This window comes from Micromys minutus (assembly GCF_963924665.1).
Source record: "Micromys minutus genome assembly, chromosome: 9".
In the NCBI taxonomy this organism is placed as follows: domain Eukaryota; kingdom Metazoa; phylum Chordata; class Mammalia; order Rodentia; family Muridae; genus Micromys; species Micromys minutus.
In genome coordinates this window covers 37,239,484-37,257,930 of record NC_137978.1, presented here as the reverse complement: position 1 = coordinate 37,257,930, position 18,447 = coordinate 37,239,484, and the positions used below count along the sequence as shown (strand labels likewise).

General features: G+C 54.0%; 1 protein-coding gene across 5 annotated transcripts in view; it reads left to right on the top strand.

Moving 5' to 3' along the window:
• Positions 1-909: 909 nt before the first annotated feature.
• The window catches only part of KCNQ4 (potassium voltage-gated channel subfamily Q member 4), a 49,664-nt gene continuing 32,126 nt past the window's right edge, over positions 910-18,447 (top strand). For all 5 annotated transcript variants that reach the window (XM_080920803.1, XM_080920801.1, XM_080920802.1 and 2 more), the window contains exon 1: positions 910-1,435. In XM_080920803.1, the coding sequence (XP_080776929.1) occupies positions 1,122-1,435 (314 nt within the window). In that variant the 5' untranslated portion in view covers positions 910-1,121. The remainder of the gene's footprint in view (positions 1,436-18,447) is intronic.

Sequence of the window (18,447 nt, the reverse complement as noted above, 5' to 3'; positions counted from 1 at the left end):
GGGAGAAGGAGGGAAATGCCACGGAAGCGAAGATGGGGTAGGGGAGATGAGGGCAGGTCCGTAATCCCTCCGATCAGGGTGGTCAACTGAAGTATCCTCCTTCATCAACAAGATGGGAAACTTCGAGAGCCTCATTTGAGCTCAGCTGTGAACTACACCGCTCTATACAAGTCGGTAGATGTAGGGCACCAGGTCCTTCAGGTAGCAGCAGGGGGAACGGAAGCTGCTGTCCCAACTTCACTCAGCGCTCAAGCGCATTTTAAACACCCTGCTCAAGAAACGAAGGGCACACCTCCTCGCTTACACCACTCCTCGCACTGCACTGCTGGGCTCTGCACACCCCTCTTCACTCCCATCCATCCATCCATCCATCCATCCATCCATCCATCCATCCACCCACTCACACTGAATACACGCAGACCCACGGCTGGCCAGCCAACTCACACAAGTAGGCACTTCTCTGGACACAGACACCTCCACTCCACAATATGAGTGTCCCTTGAGTGCCCGCGGCCACAACTCCACACTCCACGCCCCACTTTCCACAAACCACTCACCAGGCGGCCCAACCTCCCTCCCCAGAGCTAGCCACCAGGGCCACCACTGGTACACGCCCGGCCTCGGGGCCCCGAGCGCTGCCCGAGCCACGCGCTCGGGGCCCGGACACACCGACTGGGCGGACCGCGCGCCTTGTCCCGCCGCGTCAGGCGCGGGTCCCCCTCCCGGTGCTCTCCTCTCTCGCTCCCTCCCGATTTGGGAAGGCGGCCGCGGGGCGGGCGGGGGAGGGGCGGGGCGGGGCGGGGGAGGGTGACATGTGAGCGGCGCGCCGGCGGCAGGTGGAAAGGCGAGCGGCATGGAGCGCGTAATAAGAGAGTTGGAGTCGGAAAGAGCCGCCCCAGTCGCCGGGGAAGCGGGCGGTCAGTACGGGCTCCCGCGGCCCCGAGGCTCCGAGAGACCGCCTCCGGACCCCGCGCGGACCCGGCCTGGTCCCTAGCCCCCGCCGCCTGCGTGAGCGCCCAGGGTCGCCTCGCCGGCCCGGGGTTCAAGCCATGCGACTCTAAGCCGACTGACTGAGCGCGCCCCCGCCCCGCAACGCCCCGGCCCCTCGCCCGGCGCCGCCCATGGCCGAGGCCCCCCCGCGCCGCCTCGGCCTGGGCCCCCCGCCCGGGGACGCCCCCCGCGCGGAGTTGGTGGCGCTCACGGCTGTGCAGAGCGAACAGGGCGAGGCGGGCGGGGGCGGCTCTCCGCGTCGCCTCGGCCTTCTGGGCAGCCCCCTGCCGCCGGGCGCGCCCCTCCCTGGGCCGGGCTCGGGCTCCGGCTCCGCCTGCGGCCAGCGCTCCTCCGCTGCGCACAAGCGCTACCGCCGCCTGCAGAACTGGGTCTACAACGTGCTGGAGCGGCCCCGGGGGTGGGCCTTCGTCTACCACGTCTTCATGTGAGTTGGGGACCCCGCACCCTTTCGCGTGCCCGGGCGCTGACCCCGCGAGAGCCGCGCTAGCTCCACCTTTTATCCTCCTGCCCCCAGGCAGACCCCTCAGTCCTCCCTCTCGGACCTGCGTCCCCTTTTCGGTCTTCCAGCCTGACCTAAACCCTGACCTCCCAGCCTTGACCCCTGTTGCCCTCGCGTCTAACCTCTTCTACCTGCTCTCTTTACTTTCATCTTGATCACAGAGCCCCACGGCTCTGGCCCAGCACTCAGCTTCCTTGCCCTTCTCTGCTTTACCAAGTCTGAAACCACTAAAGTGGGGTTCTTCTTTTCCTTTGTTCACCTCATCCTTCCTGTGTCCCTAGCCCCCACATTTTTCTTTTTCCTCCTGTCAGGCTCTGTAGCTATATTGTGCTCCCACCTGGTCCCCTTGGAGATTTCTCTCTTCAGAAACAGGCTGTCCCGAGCTCAGGGCTGGCCTCTGATTGTCTAGGTGTCTAGGGTCCCTATGGCCCTGACGCCTGTGTGCTGTTTCCAACTTTATCTGTGTCTTCATTAGTCTTGCCGTGCACCCTTAACTTCGAAGCAGCCCAGGCAGCAGGCTGCCCTGCCCTGTCCTGCCCTGTCCTGCCTTGCCCTGAAGGCTGGGCCCTGCTCTCTGCCTTGCTGGCCAGCTATACTAGGCCTGGCTCTGGGCATGGGGAAAAAGAAAGAAGAGAGGGGTATGTTTGGAAACAATGCCACTGTGGGGCTCCTCCTCCCTCAGCAGGCTCGACAACTTTCAAAACACTGACCCCTCTTGGATGTAAAGAGTGAATTTTGGCAGCTCAGAAGGCAGTCTAGGGGAAGGCCTGGCCCGGCCAGGAACATGAGAGGCCCAGGCCGTATCGGTTAATGGACTGGGCCTGGTGCTGAGATGCTGAGAAGTGTCTGTGAGGGACAATGAGCTGCCCTCACCACTGCCAGCTTCAGGGTCTCCTGGGCAGCCTAGTCGCTTGACGATCTGTCTGTCTGTCCCTCTGCTAGACTTGAGTTTCCTTTTGTGTGTGAGTTAGCTTGCCTGTTCATCTCTCCACCTGTCTGTCCCACAACCTTTCTGTCGGTCTGTCTCCATGCTTCTTATTAATTTTGATGCCTGTGTGTCCATCTGTCTATCTACCCGTCCACCTACCTGGCCACCCTTCTGTCTGTCTTTTTCTACCTGTGTCTTTCTGCTTGTCTGCCTCTGCCTCAGGAGAATGGGGGTCATGGAATCTCAGGGGGAGAGAAAGGTGGTACCAGGAAGAACAGAGGAAGGGAACTTTCTATGGACTGACTGTTAAGCATCTAGAGACGAGAACTATGGCTTTGTCCAGAGACCCATCAGGTTAAGACTGCAGGGTGTAAGTAAGGTCAGGCTTTGGATCCCAGTGAATAATCAGGAACAGCCCACATCTCAGTGTGCCCCAAAAGACCTGGATGGATGTCTGTCAGATGTAGCTGTCAATGGAGTGGTATAGTTCAGTGCTGGTGAGCTAGGGGCTCTGGTGTCCATTGAAAGTTAATGCACCAGAGCCAGAAGTATGTTTTACTGATAGAGCCCTGGGTGCCATTATCAAAAAAGAAAAGTGTGTGTGTGTATGCATGTGTGGTGCATGGCAGGCTCCTTGTGTGTGCAAGGAGGTTAAAACACAGGGCACAGCTGTGCTTTCCGCAGCCCCTCCCTGGAGGTGACTGTTCCAAGGCATGGCTGGGTCTGGAGAGGTCACTTGGCTCCTAACTTGGTTCCTCTGCCTCAGGCCTGGCCTCTTGGCTCCCAGGACAGTCAAGTGGAGATGGAAGCAGCCTAGCCCAGACCAACCACTACTGTAGCTCCTTTAGAGGGGGCTCCCCTTTCTCCCAGAAGCTAAATCGGATGACACCTTTGCCCTACATCCGGCTCTTTCTGGATGCCAGGAATGCCCTGGCTAGGAGACACCCATGTCCTGAACACTTGTCTCCAGGAGCTCAGGGTGGAAGCGTTATTTGGAGCCTTAGGGGAAGAAACTTGGTGTGACAGTGTCTGGATATTTAGGGATCTCAGGGAACTGGCCGTGGATCTGGTCAAGAAGACTGAGATGCCAGGAGACCCTTCCTATTGAGTGCTGTGGACATTATGTTAGCTGAGAGCCTCTCTGAGCATTAGATTTGTGGGCCAGTAGAGTGGGCAGAAATCCCATATTTTGGGACATCTCCATGGATGGGCTAATGGGTGGGAAAGAGCAGATTGGACAGCTAGGGGCTGTATGGATGAGAGGAATAGGAATGAGGTTAGTACTGGGGGTGGGGGAAGGAGGCTACACAAAAGTGTTTCCTGTTCTCCATGAGTTCCAGGTATGGACTTTCTCAGCCTCTCCAAGTAGGGTCTTGCATGCTCTTGCCAAGTACTTAGAGTAACCTCCACCCCTTCAAGTAGAGTGTGATGGGGCTCCCATGTGTGGAGCATCAGTTAAGAACCTCAGTTAGGACCTGTTCTCAGAGTCCCAAGCCATGGGTAGGGTTCCCACAGAAGAGCCTGGGAGAGAGGATTTGGGAAGGAAGATGCTGAGATACCTCCCTCATGCCAGTCAACTGGCCTTCCTGCATCCACACCTTCTGGACCCCTAAGGGTAGAGAATTGAGCCTTCCTAGCTCTCGGCTGTGCCTCTGGGAAATGCACGCAGTCTGTCCTGCCTTCTCCTCGTAAAGACCAGAATGAAGGGTCACTGGACCCGTCTGGGCTCTCTCTGTCTCTAGGCCCTTAGTCCTACCACTTTGCTCTGGCATGTATCCCCCAGCGACCCCCGTCCCAGGGCCTTGTACTGGGCATTTTACCAAGTCCTCCTTCCTGAGTCCCTAGGGGCAGACTCACTCCTGTGGTACCCCCTCAGACCATGCCAGCACCTTTGGAGTCCCAAACATGAAAGGGGCTGCAACAAAGCATGCCCCTCCCCCATGCCCACTCTGCTTCCTTGGCCGCTGTCATGTGTTCACCACTCAACCCTTGTTCCCAGCCCCCAGCCAACTTCTCCAAGTGAAGGTTTAAGGCTCTGTAAACATCCTCCCTCAGCCTTGTCCCTGGGGTCAGAAACTGTGGGAATGGGACGAGGAGGAGGGTAGCCACAGCTCTCCAGGCCTGTATACTCCTAACCTTGGAGTCTCCCCACCCCCAATCTCCTACCCCAAGCTCGTGAGACAGAGCATAACCTGGGCTCAAAGGTACCCCAGAACAGACCAGATCAGTTCTCACATCTGACTGCCCCATCCTGCCTCTGAGAAAACTAAGGATCTGGAGACCAAAGTCATGTGACAAATTGGTAGCAGAAGAAAAGCGCCAGACCTTGAGTCCAGACTCCCCTGCCCAGAACCATTCCCTCTGCTCACTGAGGCCACCTGGTGTGGCCCTTGGAGTTCAAACTGAGATTTTTTGACTTTGTGCAGGCACACACCTTTTCTAGCCTGGTGAAGTGGACCCTGTTATCCTCCCCAATTGACAGATGAGGAAAGGGAAGCCCAGGAAAGGCTAAGCAGTTCCCAAGGAAGAGCCTCAACCCAGAGCTGTCTGCCATCCACTGACCTTAGCTAGGTCAGGCCCCAGACCCTCCAGAGCATCTGTGTCCCTAGGGCCCAGCACACCTGCAGCCTGGGAGCAGTGATAAGATTTTTATAGACTCTGCTCTGCTGTTTCTGGGGGCAGTCAAGCTTTCAGTGCATAGGATAGTCCTGTTGCATTTCATACTTACCACAGCCCTGACACAGGTGCCCACAGATGTCACACATGCACATGCAGTGACAATCCTGGAGAAGGAACTGATGCTCCGCCTTCTCATTAGCTTCACAGACTAGGTCAGGTCGGATCAGGGGAACTCCTCCCTTAACGCAGTTTCTGCCTTCTGCCTTTCCTATCCCAGGGTTTTAGATTGCCTCATGGGCAGCCTGGGGGCTTTGATATAGTAGGACTGGCTTGGGCTCCTCCCATTGGGCTCCCTGATCCCCTTCGCCCAAACCTTGCTGTGTGTGGCTGGATCTATGAGGCACAGAACAGGACACATTCTCCTCCAAGGTGACACTCAGCCTCCCAGACAGCACTGCAGAAACCTGATGCTCCAACACCTTCACGATGTGACTGGGAAGGACTTGGAGCGTGTGGCCTATGGCACTCTTGTCCTTTCTCTTCCCTTGGAACCTGCCACTCCCTCCTTCTGGGTCAGGCCACTGTCTGTCCTGCTCCGGCTCTTAGCACATTTCTCCTTCTCACAGAGGAAGCCCTTCTGGATGTCTGTCTACAAACCCGGCTGCTGAAGAAGCCCATAGTCACACAACGTTGGGACCAGGCATGCTCTAGCAAGCATTATTCTTGGGTTGGAGGCAGCGCCTTGAGTGGGTGATTAATTTTAAGTTCTCAGAGTCACTGAAGCGGCCTGGAAGCAGGGGGAGGAGGCTCTGGGGCCTGATCCAAAGGAACCCCACTCCAGTTCTCAGACAGCGCTAGACCTGGACAGTCCTGTTGTGAAGTCTGAGGGGTGGGAGGGACATGGAGGCTTTCCATTTCCCCAGAGCTGATTCCACAGGCACCATGAGTGTGGGGTGGGTTTGTAGATGGGGTTCATTTCTGCAGCTGCCCTCAGCTGTCCTGTAAGTCATGAGTGAAAGTCAAGCAGTCTCTCTAAGCTCTGGCTGTCGAGCCTGAGCAGCGGGAATCACAGCTACCTCCAGGTGGCCAGGGCTGAGGAAGGAGAGCATCACCAAGCATGAGTTGTCCTGATGGGAGTTCTGACAGGGTCCTGGGCTCGGGGAGTGTGAGTCCTGAGAAAATAGTGGGGGTGGTATTGCCTGTGTCACCTTTGTCTGCCGGGAACTCCGACACTATGTCTTTCTGGCCTTCTGTGGGGCATCCTCCAGGTCCATCTGAACTTTTTTCTCTTTTAGAATGAATCTCCCTATTGTAGCCCAGGCTAGCCTCAAACTTCTAGGCTCATGTTCTCCTGCCTCAGGCGGAGTCAGTGCCTCCCTCCAAGCTTCTTTCTTGCATCTTCTCATTTAGGCCTCACAGCCAGGGAGTCAGGGGACAGTCATCTTCACTTCACACTGGGTTGGGGATGTCACACCGCTAGTGCCTGGGGTCACTAAACCTAAGTCTCTGGGCTGCTTATGGATTTGTTTCTTCCATTGTGTCACAAATGACATCAGCCAGCACAGAGCTTTGCCAGGCTTGGAGAAGCAGAGCCTTGCCTGCAGGGAGCGGATGGGGGAGGGGGTGTCGGCTGTGGGGAGGCTGCCCAGTCTCTAAGAACACTGCTCTCTAAGTCCCCTGGGGCCCTGGTGCTGGCTGTGCATCTGTGTGTGTGTGTGTGTGTGTGTGTGTGTGTGTGTGTGTGTGTGTATGTGTGTCTGTCTGTCTGTCTGTCTGTCTCTGCATCAGGGTGCCATTGTGGGGTTGAGGTTTGGGTTTCACGATTCAAGATGTTGTTGACCCATAGTCCCGCCCCACCCTCTGCTCCCCTCCCCCCCAGCTAGCTGACACAGAGAGGCAATCCAGTACCAGGGGTCTCTGGAACAAACCCTGGAAGATGCCCATCCACACTCCACCGTAATCCTCAGCCTCAGTGTCTCTTCTGCCAGTAAGTACCCCACTTACTCAGGATTGCAAACGCAGAGCTATGCCTATGGTGAGAGGTGCTGTGACTCAAGAGTTGGAATGGGAAAGGGAAATCTTGTAGAGCCTTCTGCTAGGGCCCTTCCAAAGACAGGGAAACATTTAGAGGGCTACCAGGAGGCTGCCAGTCCCACAGAGGCTCCCTGGGGCTGGGGAGAAGGCATGCTCTGGCCTCTGAGGCTTGATGGAACCTACCAAGACTCTAGGCAGACTGGGTAACTCTGTCCCCAAGGTGGGATCTGTGTGCCCTGAAGCTTTGCATCTGGGTGTGGGGAGCAGGGAGCCAGCCCCAGGCGGCAGACTAATTGGGCTAAGAATCCGTGGGCAGCGCCTAAGGGAGGCAGGCAGAGAGAGCAGAGAGCAGTCATTCTTCCTTCATCCTTCCTCCATGGAGAACTGGAAGTGGAGGGTGGTGTGGGTTCTCCGGCCTAGGGGCTGCAGGGAAATCACGTGGCTGGTGGGATTTGATAAAGTTCGGTTCTCACAGAAACCAAAGGGATGGAGGCCAGACAGCAAGAACATCTGTCAAATAGCCAAGTGTGGGAGAGGGATTCTGTGGGATAGTCTTTCTAAATGTGGGAAGCCCTGTGTAACAGAGCTGAATGTGATTTACTCTATTCATCCCCATCACGCAAAGGAACGGCACCCTCCACAGCACAGAGGGTGGATATGTGCTTCCTCTGAGCCCAGCATGGGAGAGGAAATATATATCAGGATCTGCCTGCTCTGGAGTGAGAGAAGGGCTCTCTACTGTACCTCCCTTACCCTTCCTTCCTTGCAGCCCCTCCTTGGAGTGTCCAGGTCTCTGCCTTTGGGTTTATTTTTTGCTGGGCTTGGCTGTCTCCAGGGGTTGGAGAAAGAAGGAGAGCAAGAAAGAGTGGCTTTGTCAGCACAATGCAGGTGCTTCTGGCCCATCTGGGCCCGACTGCCACCCTCTGCAGAAGGGACAGCCCTCACCCAGGTGCAGTCAGGATGCTGAGCCCCAGGGAGAATTCTGCTTCAGGGATGGGGTGTGTGGGACCTGCATAGCTTTTCTGTCTAGTCCGTCCTTGCTATCGAGCGTCAGAGCAGAGACCTCAGAGCCCCAGAGGCCTTAAAGCCTGGGAAGAGGAGAAAACTAAGTCAGGAGACAGACAGAATCTGATGGTCCAGGACACGGTTCAACAGATAGACGTTGTTATGGTGTTTGCCACATATCCCCAGGGAAGGGCCAGCCCCTGAATACATTCAGCCATTTCTCCTGCCAGTCTCTGATTGGGGGCCATGAAGTGGGAAAAGTTTGATAGGGAGGAAGAGGGCCCTTGGTCCAGCAAAAGGCACGCAGCCTGGGAATGCAATAAGGCTGGGTGGGCATGTCTCCAACTCCTTTGGGCTCTCTTTTATTTTTGGTGTGTGTGTGTGTGTGTGTGTGTGTGTGTGTGTGTGTGTGTTTTGTGTGTACGCATGCATACGTAAGGTATTTCTAAAAGGCCTATACCAACCTTACACTCCATATTCTTGTCCATACTTATCTCAAGCGCTGGCATCACCACATCTGGGAGTTTTCTTGTAGTGGTGCTAGAGATCTAACCCAGGGCCTTGTGAATGCTAGGCAGGGACTTTAGGAAGTTAAATGACTGCTGGGCATGGTGGCTCACACCTTTGATTCCAGCACCCAGGAGGCATAAGCAGGTAGGTGTTTGTGAGTTCAAGACCAGCCTGGTCTCCATTGTGAGTTTTAGGACAATCAGAGCTACACAGTGAGATCCTGTCTAAAAACAAACAAACCCACAAAACCACAAACAAGAAGTTAAGTGACTTGTCTGACATCAACACAGCTAACATTAGAAGAAGCGGCATTGTAGAAGCAGCATTTGAACCCAGAACATGGCTCCCAGAACCAGAACCATGTGCTAAGCTGTCTGCTGTTCTCTGCCTTACCAGGGGTCTGAATTTGCAGGACCCTCCTACCTACTTCCTGTCCTTCAGGATGCAAGAGATGAAGTCAGGACCTTGTTCTGCTTACCGAGCACTCTGCCTCTAGTACCCTCCTTTTGGGGAAGATTGCCTCAAGCCTCCTGCCTTTTTTCCCCTGTGCCTCCTCTTCCTGTCCTTAAATTCTGGGCTTTCATCTCAAGCCCTTTCCTTACAGTGGGCTCACCATTTTGTGACGTTATGTGATTTTTCTGAGGAAAGTTTCCCCTTCATGGTTTTATCTCTGAACTCCCAGATAGTTCCCAGAGAGTGAGAACCTCAGCCTGTCTCTCCAAACCTGTCTTCCATCTTGGATCCAGTGGCTTCCCTAACTCCAAACCCCATGGGAGAATGATGGTGAGTAGGTTTTAAAAGGAGAAGAAGTGGAGAAAGGATTCCTTGGCCCTCCAAGTGCTGAAAGCTCTCTCTACCTATATCTGAGTGCAGAGCTCTGCTGGTCAGGAATAGCTAGGGTGAAGGTTATAAAGGAGATGTTCAGGGTCCCTTTGCAACAGGTTCTACAGAGCCCTTGGTCACTGAGCTATGCAGAGAGGCCCTATCCTTTGGCCCAAGGGAGCTGTAGGCAAGGTAGATGGGGGAAGGACCCCTCCATGCCTCCCAATCCACTTCTCTGCACACACAGCTGCCTAGTTCTTCCTGTCCCTGTGGCCAGCACGGCTACTGTTCCCATTCTGCTGACAGAACAAGGAGGCAAACCAAGGCATGCAGCAGTCAGGATTCGAACCCACATATATGAGACCCTCCAGTTCCAAATGCTTCTCAGAACCATAAGCAGAGCCCAGGGGTGTTTTCAGTGACCAGGAGAAAAACTGAGGAAAGTAAGGACATCATGGTGACTTTTTCTTTAGGCTAAATACAGTCCCATTTCAAAGACTGTCATAAAGTCTGAGACTGTGTGTTTTCTTTTATGAAGTGATGAGGCAGAGATTTTTTTTTTTTTTTTTTTAATGTCCTTACTTTGGCGAAATAAGAAGTTGAGAACCTTATGCAGTCCCTAAAGTGCTTCTGGAAATTCTAAACAAAAACATGAAATCCCTGAGGGCTGCGTTCCTGCCCTGGCTCCCGAGCAATAGGACGGGAGGAATTGGAAGAAACCTGGCCTCTGGAAGGATTACTGGGGGACAGAGGAGTCCTCAGGTCCTATCCCCTCTCACACTTCACTGTTTCCTAAGACTGGCTTGGGGTGTTGGGCGAGTCCAAGTCAGGAACACAGGGCCAGGACTTTCCAAGCTGGGAACTAACTGCTCCTGCCTCTGCCTCTGTGTAAGACTAGGCAGGTCCAACTCCACTGAGGTGTCAGTCTCTTTCCAGTCTTGAACTGTGGTTTCATCCTGCCCACTTCTCGGGCCGTCTGCTATGTGACGTTTTGGTAAATTAGGAAGTGTTCTGAAGAACAGGGCAGTAAGCTGGTTGTCTTATTTTTATCTTCCTATTACGCTTCCTTGGAGCCTTGGAGCCCCCATCTCCTTCTCTTTTGCCGATTCTAGTTTTAACCCTGAGCTCCGGCCATGGAGGAGCAGATTGGCCCTGTAAGAACAGATTAGCCAGTGTGGCGATTCTTTTCTTGGGGAACCCTGGACCAAAGCTCAGAGATGTACCGGGCTGAGGTCCTAAGAACACTCTGAGCCCGTATTTAGTAACAAGATCTTCACCCGATCTGTAACCGGAATTGTGCTAACTGGTTTCCACACAGTACTTCATGAATCCTCACCAGAATCCCTATAAGGTAGATAAGTCATTGTGCCTGGTGCTTAGAAATGGTTGCAGCTTGCTGGGTAAGCACAAGCCTTTGGAAGGAGTGTGTGGAGAATGAGAATTTTTCTAGATTCAGTCCTGACCGTGCCTAGAGAGTGTGCAGGGACCCTGGGTAGAAGCTTTGCCCATGGCTGCTGCAGGTCAGGCTTGCAATAGGAAGGAAAGCATGCCTGCTGGGTGGCAACTAGCAGCACCTCCATTCCTGAGGCTCCTCCCCCTATTCCAGCTCTCAGTAACAGTAAAGATAATAATAGCGGGTGTTTATTGAGTGCTTACCAAAAGCCAGACAGACGCTGCTCTGGGGACTTGCCGCTCAACAACCCAACGATGTGAATCCTGCCAGTGGAACAGTTTTTTCCTATGAGGCTGAGGCCCAAGTTAGTTAAGTTGCATGCTTGGCTGTTTGTAGCTGGGCCAAGACCCAAACCCTGAAGTCCAGCTTTGGAGGCTGCAGCCTCGTGAAACTTCTTCTTCCTCACAGCACCTGTTGCTCGGGGAGACACTGCTCCCACCTCACGGTCCTACCACGCAGGACTCACGCTTCTGCTCTCATTCAGGAGCTTCACCGGCAGGCCCTGGGTGTGTTCCTAAAGCCAGAAGCTGAGGACAGAGCAGTGAGTCAGGACCCAAACCCTGTTCCCTGGGGGAATGTGGACAGACTTCTGCACTGTAAGATAAGTCTTTAGGTACTACAGATCTTGTGGGATCCCAGCAGAGAGTGGTCAAGTGTCCTCCCAACCCAAGCTGTCTGGGCAGCTGTGACTTCCTGGAGAGGACAGAGGAAGGGACTGAGCGTGGGTGACAACAGATTTCTGTTAGAAATGCCTTTCTGGGATGGAGCAGGTCCTTGATGGAGGAAGGACTCTGAAAGGAGCCCCTGGATGAGGATGCTGTCTCGGTCGGCCTGTTCTTTCTCTGCTTACCTAAAGACTCATCTCCCAGAGCACCCTTCCACACCCCCTCCTAATTCTGCCCTGGGCCTGGCTGTCCCAACCTGGCCTGTAGCCCTAGGAACTTTGCCTATAGGGAAAGCTTCAGGCATGTATGCAAACTGCTGGGGACGGGCAGCAAGGCTAGGGGTGTGCTTGGAAGCAGGGAGAAAGAAAACAGGTCCAAAGGATGGTTGGAAAGGTCCAGAGGGTTTGGGATTGGGGTCTGTGGGTGCTCCCAGAGGAGTGATCTAGAACAGCCCCATGAGAACGTGTAAGGATTGACAGAGACAATGATGGTGGTCTGGAGTCAGGGCCCAGCTCCTCTCTCCCCCCTACTCTGTCACACTACTAATGAAGAAGCCAAGGCTTGGAATTTGACAGACTAAATGTAAATCAGCAGTTGAGCTGTCACACCCTCTGAACCTTGCCCTTGTGCTGGAAAGGACACCCCCTTCCCCATGTGCTGGTCCACAGAGTACTTTACAGCACATCTGACCCAGTGTGGACTTTCGTTTTTTGTGTGTTCAAATAATCTCCCCTCAAATCCTTATGACAGAAATTCTCATGGCAGTACCTCCTGGAGGAAATATTACCCACACCATTTCATACTGAGGCTGGGAAAGATAGTTCAATGGTAGAACATTTGCTTAGGATGCACAGGGTTCTGTGTTTGATTCTCAGCACTGCAACAAAAAAAAAAAAAAAAGTGTGTGTGTGTGTGTGTGTGTGTCTGTCTGTCTGTCTGTCTGTCTGAGGTAATAGCCTGGTCAATAAAGTGAGTACCACCCAAGCATGAAGACCCAATTCCGACCCCCAGCACATGGGTAAAAAGGTAGCGTTAGCACAGTTTTGTAATTCTCAGGGTTGCAGAGGCAGAACCCTGAGGCTGCCTGCAGGCTTTGCCCATCAGTGGACTCTAGGCCTCAGTGAGAGAGACCTTGTAATAAAAAATGAGGTGGGTGGCTTCAGAGACTCTAGCCTCTCTGGACCTGTCCTCATCCTCACCCCAAATGCTGCAGAGTGCACTTCTATTCACCCCAAATACTCCAGTATTTCCCCACAAGACCTACTACTCAAAGACTGGAAGGGTGGGGAGCATGAGACAAGCAGGGCCCCAGCAGAGAGCTAGGTATGACTGTGAGGTTGACCTTCACACATAAGCACATACGTGTGTGCATGTCCAGGTATCTAGCTGTGATGGACACTTTGCCCAGTTTTGAGTATGAATTAGCTGTTGTTCCAGACAAGACTCGTCAGACAGCTGAGCAGAGTGTTCTCTCTCTCTCTCTTTCTCTCTGTCTGTCTGTCTGTCTGTCTGTCTGTCTCTCTCTCTCTCTGCCTGTCTGCCTGTCTGTCTGTCTCTGTCTGTCTGTCTGTCTGTCTGTCTGTCTCTCTCTCTCTGCCTGTCTGCCTGTCTGTCTGTTTCTGTCTGTCTGTCTGTCTGTCTGTCTGTCTCTCTCTCTCTCTCTCTGCCTGTCTGTCTGTCTCTGTCTGTCTGTCTGTCTGTCTCTCTCTCTGCCTGTCTGCCTGTCTGTCTGTCTCTGTCTGTCTGTCTGTCTGTCTGTCTCTCTCTGCCTGTCTGCCTGTCTGTCTGTCTCTGTCTGTCTGTCTGTCTCTGTCTGTCTGTCTGTCTGTCTGTCTCTCTCTCTGCCTGTCTGTCTCTGTCTGTCTGTCTGTCTGTCTGTCTCTCTCTCTCTCTGCCTGTCTGTCTGTCTGTCTGTCTCTGTCTGTCTGTCTGTCTGTCTCTCTCTCTGCCTGTCTGCCTGTCTGTCTGTCTCTGTCTGTCTGTCTGTCTGTCTGTCTCTCTCTGCCTGTCTGCCTGTCTGTCTGTCTGTCTGTCTGTCTGTCTCTGTCTGTCTGTCTGTCTCTGTCTGTCTGTCTGTCTCTCTCTCTGCCTGTCTGCCTGTCTGTCTGTCTCTGTCTGTCTGTCTGTCTGTCTGTCTGTCTCTCTCTCTCTCTCTCTCTCTCTCTCTGTGTGTGTGTGTGTGTGTGTGTTAGGCTGGCTGGAACTCAGCATCAACTCCATGCCCAGCCCTGCCTTGATGCAGCTGCTGCTCCATGGGCAAAGGCCATCCCACTTGCCCTCCTGCATCAATGGTCTTTCCCTTGGTCTGTGTGGCTGCCAATGCACGATCAAGAGGGCACCTGCCAGCCCTCCCCACGATGGGTTTGGCCATCTAATACTCTCACATGACAGGCATGGGATGAACTGTGGGCTGGGGAAAGGGATTTGCTCGCTCCTAATCTGGGGGCTGCAGCCCTCCCCCTGTCTTGGCCAGGGCCGTGGGAGAGGTTTGTCTCTGCCCTGTGCCCAGTGGCCCCAGCTAGATGCTGGCACACATCCAGCTCTCCTCATGGCCCTCTCTGTCCTGCTCATGCTTCCCACCCTTCCAGTCTTTGAGCAGAAGTAGGTCCTGGGTGGAGAAATGCTTGGGTGGGTAGAGGTGCAGTCTGCAGCATTTGGGGCTAGAGGAGGCCAGCGATGGCTGGGAGGTTTAGGGCCTATGTCAAGCAGATGATCCTTTGGTTGGGGTGTAAAGTTGGAGTGTTTGGGGATAATCCTGGGCCACCCCTTCCTGGAGAAATTTGGCTACAAGTCAGGGAGGCAAATGTGTGGGTTGCCCCCCCTCACTGGGCAGTAAACACAGCCGTAGCCTGGGAGATGGGCTCAAACATTCCGGCCCCCCACTGTTATTTATACCATGGCTCCCTTCCTTCTCTGGAGCCTGGTCTGGCTCTCTATCCCTGAGCTGGGCAATCAGAGTGAAGTCCATGTCAAGGTCCCAGGTACAAGCTCACTCTTGCCCCATACACACTGTTGATGGAGTCTTGTTCCGGCAGTTCTGCGTCTTATCAATCAGAAACAAGCTCCCAGGGCTAGGGCGAGCTTCGAGGCCTGAGAGCTGGGATGATGTGCTCTGAGTTTGTGTTTGCCTGTTGCCTTGCTTATTCCCAACTACCTTCAACAGGGGAGGGCCTAGGTTAGAGCTCTCCAGCCCATTTGAAGCAGTAGGCCTGGCTCTGGAATAGGACCCTGACTCAGAAGCATAACATAGATCTAGCAGACCAAAGCAGGGTAGAAGCTAGGTTCCCGTCCACTCTTCCAGTGTAGCCCTGAGTGCGGTTCTCTGTCCAGGTAACCCAGGGTGAGAGACCAGGGACTGCTGATTCTCAGTGAACAAAAGTAGAGGCTAATGGGATAGACCCAGTGAGGGAAGAGAATGGGGTTACACCATGAGCTGAGGAACACAAGGTCACATCCTGCCTCATTCCAGCACAGGACCCAAGAGTCCCCAGAACTGAAATTTAATCTTGGTTGTTCAGATTATTACGAAGGCAGATGTGCCAGGAAGAACAGAATACGTTTTATTTAACAGCTTGTTAACTTGATTTAAACTTTTAAATATTTAGACTTCCCATATGTGAGTCTTCATTTGAACTCTTGACCTGCCCTGCCAGCGGCAGAGGTGTTCGGGTATTAGTCTTCCCTCCCTCTGCCCAGGCTTCTCGAAGCAACTCCAAGACAACCTTCTCCCGAATCCTCAGGCTTCACAGGGCTGGCCAAGTACCAAGTCACCAGAGTTCAAGCCCCTGGCATCCACTTGGACCAGCTTGGTGGACATGAAGGGACAGGTCTGAGCTACTTTAGAAAATGAATGTCAGCGGAGTGGGGCAAGGGGAGGGACAGCTAGACATGGCACAGACCAGACAGAGAAGACAGTAACAAAGGTTTCTGAGGGTGCCCAGCTAGGGTTTGAAATCCTAAGGGGCTGGAGGGGTACTTCTTCCCAAAGTTGAATAAGATGCTTGGGAGTGGAGAGGGGTTCCAAGCATGGGGTGTGGGGCTAGGCCTGACTCCTAGGAGTTTGCGAAGAACCAACTAGAGGGACCAGGCTGGGTCCTAGGCTGGCCAGGAGTGGATAGAGGGGGCTAGGAGATAGAGTATCTTTCTTTATTCTGCCTCCAGAGAATGCTGTCTCTGTTTCTCTTTTCTGTCCCCCACTTCCTGTCATGCCACTTGTCCTGGGTTTCACCATGGTAGGGAACACTTATCCTAACTCCCTGCTCCCTTCACAGGAGGGCCACTAGAGGCTTTCCCAGGCTGACTGGCCTGCCCATTCATTCATTTATTCATTCACTCACTCTGTAGTTATTCGTTGGGAACCAACAGCGCACCATTCTTATCCTAGGCGTTGGAGAGAGACCATGAAAAGATGAAGTTTCTGTATTCAAAGATCTTGCACTACAGAGGTAGGAGGGCTAAAACCCGTCTCTAGTGTTCATCCTCTTTGCCTAGGTGCCAGGGAATAGGGAGTCTATTAACCCTCATTCATGATGCAGGTCAGGTACCACCCCTTTTTGTAGGAGGAGCCTAGGTCTTCTTACTCACCTAGTCTTTGAGCCCCTTGCCAGGACTTTCCTGGCCTCTGGAGTCTCCAAGAAGGCCCCGAGGAAAGTGATCAGCACCTTTGGCTATAGTGGGAGGAAGAGGGATACCTAGGACTCAATACTACCACATCACTAACAGATAATAGCCGTGATACAAAGGTTTCTCTGTGAGCCAGCCTCCTTATCTATTTGGAAGGTGCTCATTTTCTCTCCATTTTCCAGATGAGGAAATCGAGTCTTGGCAAGCTGAAATGACTTGCTTGAGGTCACACGTGAAACTCCCTGACACTAGGAGCCTTTAAGGACGGTGCTATGAGGTGCTGCATGGCACCTGCTACCCTGCCTGGGCACTCAGCCTGTGAGTGGAAACCTAGCCCTAGAGCGCTCTCTCCTTTCTCCCCTTCGTCCTCGAAGAGGCTGGCATCGCCCTGAGCCTGAGCACTGGGTCCTGCGACCCTGGCCAGAGCAGCACGGGCTACATCAGGCCAAGAATCCGTCGTTCTTCTCCTCCCTCGTGCTGTCAGCCTTCGCGGGTGGGCGATCGGTGGCGGTCGGGGTGTCGAATGCACTCCCAGCGCCCCCGGCCTCGGTGACGCCGCAGCATCTTCACACTTTCCGCTTGGCCCGCTGCTCGCCTTTCAGGCCGCAGCGTTTTCAATAGTTAATTTGGAAACGAAAACTAAGCCGCCCGGAGGGGAGGCCGCGGGGGAGGTAACCCGAACCGCCGCTCTCCGAGCTTGCAGTGGCAAAGCCCCACCCCAACTACCCCGCCCGCAAACCACGCCCCTTCCACTATGTTCCTCCCAGGCCGGGATCTGGGGGCTGGTGGCTAGTGGCTTGCACCTTAGAGTGGGTAGAATTCCTTGTGGTAGAAAGCCGGCCCCGGTCGAAGGCTGTGCCTCGGAGGGGTCCTTAGGAGCTTCTCCCCAAGAACATTTTCCTCTCCTGAGGAGCCCTCCTGGTGTCAGCCTACTATGTCCTCAGGTGAACCCAAACCTTGCTGAGGCTTCATGCCAGAAGACCCCCTTCCTCTACACTGCAGCATCTGGGATTATTGATCCTGTTAGAGAAAGGGAGAAACTGAGTCCTAGAGAGGGACAGATCTTGTACTTTAGGGCCACCAGCCAAGGCAGAGCTGAATCCAAGCTTGTTCCGGCCTTAATAAGATCAGGGTCTATCAACAGAAGCCGGGGCAGCAGAACCAGAGGTGTATGCCGTCCCCTTCCTCTCTGATCTGCACAGCCCTTGGGCTAATGAAGTTGTTTGGTCTACTCGACTCTTCCTTGATGCTCTTATTAAGAAATGGGAGAGTTCTAGAGGCAGAAGATTCATCGAGCAAATAAAGTAGAAGACCCTCTTCTGGACGATTCCAGGGCACTCAGTGACTTCCTAGAGAACAAGCAACGGGCAGTTTTAGAAGCTGTCCAGAGCCTCACTTCCTGTCCCGGAAGCCAGAGTAGCCAGCTGGACCAGCCAAAAATAAGGCTCTTGGTCCTGGCTTCAGCAGAGGAATACGCTGACACTTGGCCAAGTAAGGGTAGAGAACCTGCCCATCCAATGCTGCTTATGCCCCTGTGCCATGCCCTCTGATGCCCCCCCAGTCCTGACACTTCTTAGAGCCAACAGGCAGGAATTGCCTTTTAGAGGACTGCTGGAATTGTCGGCTGCACAGCCCTCCCTTACGCTGAAGAAAACAGTATTTGCAGATAACCTTCTAGCTCCCACCTTCAGTGGGGCTATGGAACAACCCTAGCTCCCATCTTGAGCTCACAAATCTAGTTCAGCTTGAAGGACTCATTGGCTTCAGTCAGGGCTGGATCTGGGTTTGGGGTTCCTAGGGGGGCACTCAGCTGCCCCAGGTGTGGCCTGCGAGTTTGCATACTGCTTTGCTTATTCAGACCCACAAACCACACTCTGGGTGGGGTCCTTAGAGGCTGAGTCTGCAGAATTCCCAGGCTGGGGATCAGGGTTGGCACCTGAGCTCCCCAGGGGGCCCTACCCTCCCCAAAGCTCCTGTTCCACCCTGTCAGCTCTAGCCAGTTCCCTCTTCTGGAAGTACTGAGAACCAAGTGGCTGAGACTAAAATCCCGCCTCCTCCTCAGCACAAGCCTGCTGATTCAGAGAACAGAAGGCTCCTTAGAGGTGACCCTGACCCAGGCTCAAGTAGCTACGGAACTGGGAAATCTTCGAACTCAGGGCCACCAGGATTGCATGCAGGAAGGGCCAAAGCAGGTTCCATCCTGGTCCCTTGGCTTTTTGAAAGGGAAGTGGGGGAAGGAGGTGGGGGGGTGGTGAGCAGGTGCTGAATCTTACTTCTG